The 12,339-nt window shown below is 39.1% G+C and overlaps 1 protein-coding gene across 1 annotated transcript in view; it reads left to right on the top strand.

Moving 5' to 3' along the window:
• RSRC1 (arginine and serine rich coiled-coil 1) overlaps nucleotides 1-12,339 on the top strand; it is a 369,693-nt gene that overhangs the window by 11,909 nt on the left and 345,445 nt on the right. Inside the window, exons 2-3 of the mRNA XM_084638898.1 lie at nucleotides 1,549-1,745; nucleotides 7,248-7,373. Of these exons, the coding sequence (XP_084495024.1) occupies nucleotides 1,558-1,745; nucleotides 7,248-7,373 (314 nt within the window). The 5' untranslated portion in view covers nucleotides 1,549-1,557. The remainder of the gene's footprint in view (nucleotides 1-1,548; nucleotides 1,746-7,247; nucleotides 7,374-12,339) is intronic.

Below are 12,339 nucleotides of genomic sequence, written 5' to 3'. Positions count from 1 at the left end.
TTGTGGCTTCCCCCAGGAGCCACAACTCATGGTTTGGGAAGCACTACTTTAAATGACCATAATCGAGAAGTTCTCTTTGGTTCCATTTTTCTGCTCCTTTACTGCAGACTGGGTTCTGCCCTTTAGGTGATTGAAAGGAGTGGGGAGGGGCAAAGGCTGGGGGCCAGGAAAAGACTAGTGGAATTCAAAGGGCAATACTAGGAAAATTAGGACCTGTAATTCTTCACTATTGGTTAAGGTTAGATGATATTGTGATTAAAAATGCTTCAGCCCTTTCTACTCTACAACTTACACCAGTGCTATTAATGGAGAATTATGGGTCCCAATTTCCTAATGTAGATGTAGCCAGAGAGCCCCCAAATAATTGCTCATTTTTGGGACGAAGGCCTCATGTTAAGTGCCAGTAGTCTGAGGAGGGATATCTTAGTATCTTGGGTGGGTGGGAATGGTGATACTGGAACAAAAAAGGATTTAAAGCATTGTCCATTTTTACAGCCTGAAAAATTCTATAGGCATAATATTTCTTTAATTATGAAGTGATAGCAATAAAAATGGATTTCTTATGAGTTCCAAACTAAGAAAAGATGGTCTCCCCAGCAGTTAAATGAATGGCAGTTTTTTTTTTTACAGCCTTATCCAAATGTATAAATGTGAAACTTTATCCAAGTAAACACCTTGGGGATCAAGAAACATGTCTAAAGTTTAATATTTATAGATCTGGTTTTGAAGTAAAACCATTTAAAATTGTGTGGTTTTGAAGTGAACACCTCAATCAGCCTAACTATAAAAGAGCTTTCATCCTATGATAATATAACTTATAATTTCCAGAGGAACTTTATCTTGTGTATACTTTTCATTATGACAATAGGAGTGCTAGTGACTTGAAGAATACACAGTCAACAAATACTTAAATGAACAACAGAAAGTAATTACATTGCTAGAAATTGATAGGTTAGCATTATTCAGACCATAAAGTTGCATTACTATATCCTCCTTTGCAGAATTGTAAATTAAACAAGTAAACAATAGTACAGTATTAGCTAAGAATGTTCTTCAAACAAGGTCTCTGGTTTAGAGATGTACATGTATATATCCTAACACCTTTTACCTTAAAGTGGGTACTGAAAAACTAGTATTAGAGTAAGACAAAAAATGACTAGAAACATATTAAAGATAAAATGCAACAGTCTGGTGTAGAAGCCAGTTTTTACCAGAACTTTTTGACTGGGATTAATTGGCTTGTAAAGGTACTTCGCAGTTTGTAACAAATTTAATACCATAATATTTTTTAAATCTAAAATGCTGATAAAATAACTCATTTTAATGTGTTGATTTACAAACATAAGGCTGCTGATCTCTGTTGTGCAAAATGGCTAGGCAACTAGGAACTTAAAAAGGTAGGTTTTTTCCCTTCTTCCGCTGCCCTCCACCACCACGTAGTAACTTGTGTAAGCTACAGTATTACTTACAGGCATCTATCTAGCACTTATAAAAATAAATGCACGCTGCAATCCTAAATTTTATAACTTTTTTGCTGTTTTTAAATAGCTTGTAAAAATGGGACGTCGTTCATCAGATACAGAAGAAGAAAACAGAAACAAAAGAAAAAAGAAACACCGTAGACGTTCATCTTCAAGTAGTTCTTCAGACAGTAGAACATACAGCCGTAAGAAATCGGGAAGGAAGTCAAGGTCAAGATCACGGTCTCGAGATCTCCAGTCCCGTTCACATTCTTATGAAAAAAGGTGAATTTATAATACTTTACTCAGCGTTAATTTTGTCTGTAAGTGGGGCACCGTCAGTTATGTAGGAAGACTAAGAATATTTGAATACAGTGCATGTTCTGGGTAATTGGCATGCAAAATCTGTCAAACATCTGTTTTGGGCTTTCCTAGCAAAATTATCTGAGTCTTGCATGATACTGTTCTTTTTCCACTTAGTTACAAACATTACTGCTGTGAATGTAAGTTTAAAAGTAACTTTTCTGTTTAAACAAACACCTGCCATCAGACCCCATCAGAATTTTAAACTCTCAATTTGGATTTTTTTTTTTTGAGAGGTCTAATATTTTATGCACTGACTTCAACGTAAGTAATTTCATTCAGCTAGTCAGACACAACTATGTGTCTTTGTGCTGCTAGCTTAAAACAAAGTGACGGTAACCAGCCAAGAGTGTGATGGGAGGAGAGTAGACTTTTTAAATGGCAAGGTTTGAGATGAGTTTTACAATTAATATTTACACTTATTTTAAAGGGTAGTTTTCCACTATAATTTTTATCCTTTTGTGATGTGGGGAAAACATTCAATAGTTTAGTCTGTCCTCAAGAAACAAATACTTCATGCCAATACCTCTGCTAGCTGTAAAACCTCTCCTTGCTGGGCATGATGACCAAGAAGGTGGTATCGAATCATAGAATATCAGGGTTGGAAGGAACCTCAGGAGGTCATCTAGTCCAACCCCCTGCTCAAAGCAGGACCAATCCCCAATTTTTGCCCCAGATCCCTAAATGGCCCCCTCAAGGATTGAACTCGCAACCCTGGGTTTAGCAGGCCAATGCTCAAACCACTGAGCTATCCCTCCAGCAGCACCTAATCTCTTCAGAAATCCTGGATGCCTCTTAATCTGGTTTAAGATGGGCAGGGAAAACAAGATTGTGCTTGTTGCACCAATGAAGCCCGGTTTTAGATGATGAAGGTGAGACTAGTCGAAGAATACTCAACTTGTACTGCTACATTTGACGTAATTGATCAGAAGTTGCTGCTGAATCACTTAACATTTTATGACATGAGTAAACAAGTGCACTTTCCTAGTTTTATTCTTTTCTAATCAGTGATAAGTCATGATGGGGAAGTCCTGTATTTCCCCATAAGCCTAGATATGTGGAATCCTTTAGGCCTAGTTCTTTTTTCTGCTCCTGCTTAGCATCTGCATAGAGCCCTTAGGGGACATAGTAAGATGACATGAGCTTCGATGCCAAAAATATGCTGATGAGATGCAGCTTTATGAATCTCTTTCGTCTAGTGCAGACACGGATATCTCACAGATAAAACAGAGCTTGAGGGAGACTGGAGTCTGGATGAAGACCAGCATACTTAAATTGAATCCAGAAAAGACCAAAGCGTTTGCTTTGAGGATCTAGCTATCACTTTTGCCTCACTTTCTGTTTAGGGCATTTGCACCTGACCGTTAAGATGGTATTACACCTCAGGGTCAGGGATGAATCAAGCATGACCCTTAAAAATCGAATAGCAGCAGTCAGTAAGAGAAGTAGGAAAGGTTGGAGAGAGTTCCTGGAGGCCAAATGTAGGCTGTTAGGTAAGAGATTAAAGTCCTGGATGGTAGTGTTCTCTGAAGTGCTTTCAGTTCCATGTACGTGGCCAGTTAGACAGGCAGAGCTGCAGGGTCTCTGTGCATGGATTAGACAATAGTGTTGGGAGGAAGGATTTAGGTTTATTAAGAACTGAGGAACCTTTTGGGAAAGGAGGAGCCTATACAAGAAGGATGGGCTCTACCTGAACCAAAACAGAACCAGATTGCTGGCATGTAAAATTAAAAAGATTGTAGAGGAGTTCTTAAACTAAGGGCTGGGGGAAGTTGACAGCTGCATGGAAGCACATTCCGACAGACATTATCCATTAGAGGAGGATTTATTAAAGGAGATACTCTGTATGCTAGTAAAAAGCAGAGGATAGAAGTTGATGAAGTACAGGTAGAAGTTGATAGTTATGCAAGACACACCTTCACCGTAGCATTATTCAGAGAACCAGGATGGAAGGAAACTAAATAGCATGTTCAAAAGCAACAGCTCTTCAAATAGGACTAACTCTAATTTAAAATCTCTGCTGACTGCCCACTAAGCAGTCTTTGCTATGTTTTTTAATTTTTGTGCAGTAATAAATGGTTATCCTGATAGGTGCTCTGTAAATACCCTTGTATATTACCAAGATTCTCTTCTTGTGCTCGCTTCTTTTAAGCCGATGTGTGGTCATTGAGGGGAAAAAGAGGTTGAGGTAATATGGGTTGTGATGTCTCCAGTAGGCAGAGAACACACACAGCTCTACATGTTTGTATTTCATTGGATCCAGCTGTTTGTAGTTGATTGGTTGACACAATGTCTTGCTGGGTTTTGGGCTTGGATGAAGGTCAGCTGACTGTAACTCAACCAGAAAAGATTGTGGTTATGTGGATAAATTAGGAGAAGGGACTGGAAGAAACAGTGGTGATGTTAGCTGTTCGTATGGAGGTAGTCTGCCCTTGTTTATGGATCCATTTGGTTTCTTATTTGTAGGGATGTAATTCTGTCACCGTGGTCACAGCTCGTCAGAGAACCTGTGAATTTTGCCATTTATTTCAGCTCCATTGTAAAAGCTCACCACTGTACAGAACCATTTATATGGGCCCTGCTGCGGTGCATTAACAGTTTGTTCGTTCGCTTTGATATAATCTTCTTTGTAATGGGACTAGATCAAAGTGAACGAACAAACTGTTAATATGTGGCAGCTGATCAAAGCAAACGAACAAACTGTTAATGAGTGACAGTAGGATGTACATGAGCAGTTCATTACTTTGCTTTGATCAGTTATCTCCTCCCCTACCTTACTCCTTGCCTTCTGCTATGTATCCTCCCCTAACACTAATTGCCGCCTCTTCCCTTATCAGTTAACCCCCACCTTCTGCTCCTGTCTCCTCCCTTACTCCTAACTCCCATTTTGCACCCACAACAGCATCTCTTCTACCTGCCGTTACTGCTTACACCATGTCTACTTTTCACCCTGCTTTTAAGCTGTTCAATAGCTCAGAGCTCCCCTGCTCCACTCATGTCTACCCCTGTGTCAAACCCCTCTCTGTCCCCTCCTTCCATTATAACTCATCCCCCACACTCCTCTCCCCAGTGTAGAGTTCCTAGATGGGGCAGGGTTGGGTCTTTGCCTTCCTCATCCCCGGGTCCCATGTGGTGACCGTTGCTGTTCTCAGTCTTCCTTCCCCCTTGTAGGTTCCCTGGTTCTTGACCTCCCACAGCCCACTCTCCTCTGAGCTTGCCCAGTCTCTCTCCCCACCCTGTCACCAGATGAGGAATGGTCAGGTTGGGATCTCCCATGGGTGGTTTGAACCAGTCTCCACCAAGCAACTGGATGAAGAGACTTTTCCCCAGAGAAGCACCTCGGAGCCTGAGATCCATCAGTGAAATGTTGAGCCTGGGCAACAGGCCGCAGTGAAGGGCTAGGACAAGAGATGAGTCAAAGACTGCAGGAATGGGGATTGAGGACTTGGGGATCTACCAGTGGGAAAGGAGGTAGATAACAGGAGCTGTCACCACAAGGGATTTGGGACATGAGTGAGGGGCGAAGACCCAGCCCTGTCCCATCTAGGAGTTCTGCACTGGGGAGAAGGGTCAGCGGGGTGGGGTGGATGAGTCAAAGTGGAAGGAGGAACAGATGAGGGAGAGGCCCTCTCATATCCCACCACAATTTGAGCACTGATTAATGCGGGGTTCTCAAACTTCATTGCACCGCGACCCCCTTCTGATAACAAAAATTACTTCAGAACCCCAGGAGCGGAAAACAAAGCCCCACTGCCCTTGGCTGGGGTGCCAAAGCTGAAGCCCAAGGGTTATAGCCCCAGGCAGGGGACCTGTAAACTTAGCCCTGCTGCCCAGGGCTGAAGCCCTTGGGCTTGGGTTTTGGTCCGGGGCCCAAGCAAGTCTAAGCCAGACCTGGTGACCCCCGTAAAATAGGGTTGCGACCCACTTTGGGGTCCTGACCCACAGTTTGAGAATCACTGGATTAATAGTTTGTTCGCTTTGATCTAATCCTGTTTTTAAGAGGATGACATTGAATTCTTAACGCACAGCAGTTGCGTCCAGAAGGTTGCAGTGACCATAACACAAAAGTATCTGTTTTTTATTGTGACTGTGCTGTAAATTATGCATAATTTTACTGTGACAAAATCGAATCCCTATTCACTTGCTTCTCAATTTCCAGGTACAAGGTGTGGTGTTTGTTTTTTAGTATCCACACTTGGACAGGAAGTAACCTTTCTTCTTTTGGAAAGGTGCACGTCCACAGTGATACATGTTTCTGTCATCTAGAGAATGGATTATAGCAATGCTTCTATATGGGCTACATATTAATACTACTCGCATATCAACTAGTGCAGAATATGGTAGCTCAACTGAGGGGCATAACAGTCACTAGGTTAATTGTGAGGTGGAGGGTCATCTGAATGAGGGGTTCTCTACTCTGACATTTGTTTCCCTTATGCAGTCTCCAGAACAAGTCTCACCTCTTCTCCCAGGATTTGGATTGGGAAGGATGAGCATTTTGGTGGAGTTTGTAAGAGTTTTATGTTCTGAAATGTGGAATTTGTGAGGATCCTTGTTATGGGGGTAGTTTCTATTTATTATTGCTTTTTTCTAAGAGTTTTCCCATGTGTTAAACATGTACATACATTATTGGAAAGATACATTTTTATAAACTGAAATAAATAACTGAAGTGAATGCCATCCTTCTCTACTCCATTCACCTCATTATGGAGGAAACTTCAAGTTCTAACTGTGATGATAGAAATGATACTTTAAATTGCCCAATAATATTATCAGGAAATGTAAATTCAAAAAGCATACATAAATGCAAATTAAGGTTACCCGTTACAAAAGTTAAGATAACATAAATATATTAAGTTATGCATATAACAAGAACAAGATAGAAAATACTGCAGAAAGGCAATGTGGCTGAAAAACTATGTGCAGTGTGGTTGTGGCAAACATAACTTTATATGTCCTGAATTTTATTTTTACCATTGCAACCTTAGTCTCCGATCCTGCAACATATTCCATGCAGTTGATCCTTAGACCTACATATATCTTGCTATGGGATGTAGTCCTAAATGTGTGTTTAACTTTATATTTATACAGAGAGGCACAATCCAGTAAATTGGGCTTTGGACTATGTTCTGTTCCTGGCTTTGCCATTGACTAGTTGCATGACCTTGGGCACGTCACTTCACCTGTCCTTCCGCTCTTTTGTCTGTCTTGCATACTTAGAGTGTAAGGTCTGTGAGGAAAGAACTGTCTCTTTACTATTTGTATGTACCGTGCCTAGCACAATGGGACCCTGATCTCAGCTGGGGCCTCTAGGTGCTGTTGTAATAAAAATGAATAATAGATTATTTGAATGTCCCTTTTAAACTAACATTGATAGGTGTTTTTTAAAAGCAGGAGTGTGCTAATAACACATTGTTATTTCAGACGCAGACATCGATCCAGCAGTAGCTCTTCATATGGATCCAAAAGAAAACGCAGTCGTAGTCGATCAAGGGGCCGAGGAAAATCCTATAGGTCTCAGAGATCAAGATCAAAGAGTAGAACAAGAAGGTATGATTGTTTTCATTTTCTCCTGCCTTACTTCTCCCCAGGAAAAAGTAATAATCAAATAGTCATGTTTTCAGTTTTTTAATCGATTTCCCCCGTACTTTTACTAAGACATACTATGTTACCATAGATTCCTTTTAAAGTATTAAATGATTTGTTGCTGATTGTTTCAAATGTTCTAAAAGCAAATTAATATTTTAGATTTCAAATGAAAAATTCTAAAAACCTATTTTGATAAATAACCATAGATTTTAACTAAATTCTAATTAAGCTATAGTATGTCATAGAGAGAGAATTCTAAGTAGTTGTTAAATCAGTGCTGGAAGCTAGATGATAGCTATCTGCTCTTTGAATATATGCTGCCTTGGCCATTTTTTTAAAACTGTAGACATAAGATAAAGGCCTTTTAAGTTAATATAGTTGTGCTTTTTCTTGAAAAATTTTAAAAAAATTAAAATGAGAATTATTTAATCAGTTTGTCATATAATTTCTTTTCAAAATTCAGTGTTTTTTGTCAAATTAAGCTTCTAAAAACATCATCCTGGAGTACCAATAGCCTGTGAAATGCAATATAAAACATTTTAGAGAAACCAAACCTTTAAGACAGAAGGAAGGAACCTTCTAAAATCAATGTCAGTAAAGATGAAGATTGCTTTTTTGAAAACTTCAAATAAAAGGGGAAATTCTTTTGGTTTGAGAGAGCTTTTCTTCCAAAAGGGCTCTCTGCAGTATTATAAATAGAGCCTTATTCTTATTAATTGACAGTTTTTTCTCTGGGACTGCAGAATTCCATTTCTGGTCTTTCTCCCGTCTCACCATGTGAAATTAGCTTACTCTCCAGTGGTTATATCTTATACAAGCCATGTGTGTAGTGGTTATGTCTGTTGGACTCTCCCGGGTATCCTTAGTGTCCAGAGAGCTATGGAGTTTGGGATATGCTAGCCATCAAACTGGCATGTCATTTCAAATTCCCTGTAACTTAAAAATTCAAATTGGGGAACACTTAGGCCTTGTCTACACTACCGGGGTAAGTCGACCTAAGTTATGCTACTCCAGCTACGTGAATCGATGTAGCTTAGGTCGACTTACTGCAGCATGTACACTGCGCTGCTCTCATTTTGGTGGAGTACTGGAGTTGACTGGAGAGTGCTCTGCGGTTGATTTAGCGGGTCGTTGACCCCCTGCTGCATCGATCACAGCAGCGTCTATCCCCGGTAAGTGTAGACATGGCCTTAGATGAGAAGATGAAGTACATACTGTGCATTTGGCTGGTCAGATGCAAAGGACAGCTAAAAAGAGCCTTAGACTGGCTTAACTGGAACAATCTGAAAATTCCTTGCCTGTCCACAGATGGGTGGTTTTCTGTATTCCTGAACCAGGTAAATAGTGGCTTTATGTGAGGTCTCTGTGTATTATTGGCTTGTCATAGACCAGCCCTAATTGCTCTTCTTTTCTCTCCCATCCATGGTCCACTCAAAAAGAGAGTGTTTATAGACTATGCAAATTTCTGATGTTTCATGTTCAGATGTATATAGAACTAAGATTTGCAGACATATGTGGTGTGGAAAGCTATAGCTTTTTTGGTAAATCTGTTTGTGACTAATAGGTGTTTTTGATAATAACAAGCAGAGTTGTTATTAAAAAGCTGACTATGTTCTAAAAGCATATCCGTGTGTTAACTCTAGAAGTAGAAGGTTTCAAAGAGTATTATAGCATGTTTTAATTTTTTTTGTTAACTTTAAAAAAATAAGTTTCGTACTCTTATTTCAATGTGTATCCTCTGAAAAATATGTTTATTATCAATGGCTATCAACGTCATTGTTTTAGTCACTCTCTATTGAATTTACGGGCCTATGTCCTGTTACTGAATGATAACTACCAGACAGGTGAGGCATCCAATTCTGAATTTTTGAATAAAGTGATGTTTATTCAAGTGATGTTCATTTAAGTGTATTAATTTTCACTATGAGGGTGGTGAAACACTGGAATGCGTTACCTAGGGAGGTGGTAGAATCTCCTTCCTTAGAGGTTTTTAAGGTCAGGCTTGACAAAGCCCTGGCTGGGATGATTTAACTGGGAATTGGTCCTGCTTCGAGCAGGGGGTTGGACTAGATGACCTTCTGGGGTCCCTTCCAACCCTGATATTCTGTGATTCTAAGTGATGTTTTACTTTTAAATATACCTGATTAGGAGAATTGTTTTCTAAATTTCTTTCACCATCATTGTTCGTACGTGCATTATAACTGTTGTCTGGATACTTGTTTCTTTGGAACATGTGTAGGAACATTTTGGTTATTTAAGCAGCTTGATTGGTTCTCCAAATGGACCTTGACAATAACCATGCAATCACAATAGCAGCTGTTGAACTCAATGGGAATACTTTTGCATAAATGTTTGCTGATTTGGCTCTAAGTTTACAAAAAATTGGGTGTAAAATAATTAAATGGCAAAAGCATAAGGTGCAAATGAAAGTATATTTAGTAAACCAGATACTGAATTTTAGGGAATAAAGGAGCTACACAGTAATTTACAGAGTTGAGGGTTTTAGTGTAATTAAATATAAATACCAGGTAATATTTAAATACTCAAAGTAAGACTAATAGACTAAATTATTTGAGCTTTTGGTAGTTAGTCCCATGGTACAAAATGTTACTTATTTATGAAATGTATGGTGTTTACAACAGTATAAATTTTACATAATTATGGAAGCATTGGTGTACAGTAGTTCACTTTTAATTACTAATCTCAAGCATTTTTTTAAGTAAATAGGTACAAGAAGTATCCTAAACTGCAAAGGGACAAGGGCATTTAGCACACTGAACACTTACAAGTAAAGCTCATGAGGTCACACTTGCTGCTCCCCTCTGATTTCCTAGTATGCACCATACTGTGATGTTACAGCTACCATTAAATGGATTAGGCTCATTTCTGGGGAGGAGTTATGTCAATTACTGTTTTTTTTTGTTTTTTTGTTTTTCCTTGCAAGGATTAAAAGTATATTCTAAATAAAATAGCAAAAAACATACAGAACCTTGTAAAACTTTGCAAGATTATTCAAAAACATAATTGACTTGACCCAGATAGCTAGACTCTGCTATGATAAGAGCTGTGTGGTCTGATTTTATTGGGGTGTTTGAAATGAACAGAAGGTTATATTTAGAATCCGTTACAGTGCTTGCCTCTTTGTACCTACTTTATTTGGGGGCATTCAGCACTTAATTTTTTAAAATAGTTACACAACAGCTTTAAAGCAGAATCTGCTGGCATTTCCATTATAAACTTAATTTTGGGGAAGTGTTTTAACTTAGCTTTTTTGTTTTTTCCTTGTGAAATTTGGTGTATACTATATATAATACAGTGTAGGATCATTTAGGGTCTGGGCTGTGATCATGAGTAGCTTGCTACTTACTGCTAATGGAGTTATGCTCTGGTGGTAATGGGGGTTGTGCTCTTGGTGCTTAAAGATTCAGGTTCAATCCCCAATAATAGCTTGTGGAGTTTGAATGCATATGTACATCCATGGGTCTCCTCTTATGTTCTCTGGCTGAGTTGGAGGACTGCAGGATCTGGCCTTCTAATTACACAGTAAAGTTATTTTCTCATTCTGGATTTTGTACTCTGGATTTCCTCTGTTTCAAAGTTATAACAGTTATTTAAAATAATCAGCCAAGTTCTGTTTCAGTTAAGAGGTGCTCAAATTAGCTAAATGATGAACAATCATACAGTATATTAATGGTAAGGTGAGTAGTAGAATTTTCTAACATTTTTTAAAAAAGAAATTAGAAACTGCTAACAGTAGAGACATACCAGGGATTTGCACCTCTTTTTATTCCTTTCTGATAGCTTTTTTCTTTCCCCACTCCTCTCTTTTTCTGTCACCAGTGCCTTTCTGCAGCTGCTGCTATTCTGTGATTTTTTTGTGACTAGAAAGCTGCTAGTAGCACCAGAGTTCTGTTAAGTCTTCCTTATTCATTGGTGCTAATGGTAGTTATAACAATGCAACATATTTCATACCCCAATGCTACTTTCCCATCTCAAAATCTGTCTAGTGCACCTGAAGTCCAGTGGCTTAGGGATTTGTAGTTCTGAGGTCATTGCTGAATAAGACTCCTCTGTGAGTATCTCGTACAGCTACCATAATTCCAAAGCTGGCTGTCATTAACTTTTGTTCATGAGTCAATGTATATTTTACATCTGATTCAAAAACTAGATGCTGAAGGCTAAAGTGAATATTTATTTATAGAGAGCCTGTGATGCATGTGGTGGTTTTGATGTCAGATAAGGAACCTGATTTTACAATCGAAATAAACTGAATAAGGAGTGTGGAAGAAGGGATCAATGCAAAAGCAAAGTGATTGAGCAGTTGTTTAGTACACCTTATCAGTTTCTTGTAGGTATATAGAGGCTGTCTGCACCACTTCCCACACTTGGAACAAAGTGTGGAGTTGTGAGTGGAAGAAGGAGAGCAAGGATTCTGCAAAGGTGAGGAGCGAAGTTGGCAAATCATAACCAAAGAACATTAGAAGCTGACATCAGAAATGTGTTGAAGGCTTCAATAAAAGAGAGAACCTTCTGGTTATATAAGCATCTTGTATTCTAAGATGAATTTATGCATAGGATTTCTCAGCAAAACAGAGCTAACTGCCATCTGGTGAGTTTTTATAGCAGTAACAAAAGGTGCACAAAGACAGTTGCTATTAGCTTAAAAATAACTCTTGTAGGCATGTCTGTTGATGTCCTGGTAGTGGAACATGGAGGACTGGAGTTAAAATGTCTTTAGTTTTCTGGGTTGGGAGTCTGAAGAGGCAGCTCGCCCAGCACTGTGTATTGCTCTTTGTGTTTTTTAGATGACTTCCCTCTCTACCTCCCATGTTCCTAACTAACACTTGGAGCAGTTCTGGTAAGAGTCACACTCACACCCCATCTTATTCCTGGAGCAAGTTGTTGCAATGTGGGGCCCGAGTGAGTT

Source organism: Lepidochelys olivacea (genome assembly GCF_965140295.1).
Source record: "Lepidochelys olivacea isolate rLepOli2 genome assembly, chromosome: 9".
Lineage (NCBI taxonomy): Eukaryota > Metazoa > Chordata > Testudines > Cheloniidae > Lepidochelys > Lepidochelys olivacea.
This window is presented reverse-complemented; position numbering and strand designations above follow the sequence as displayed.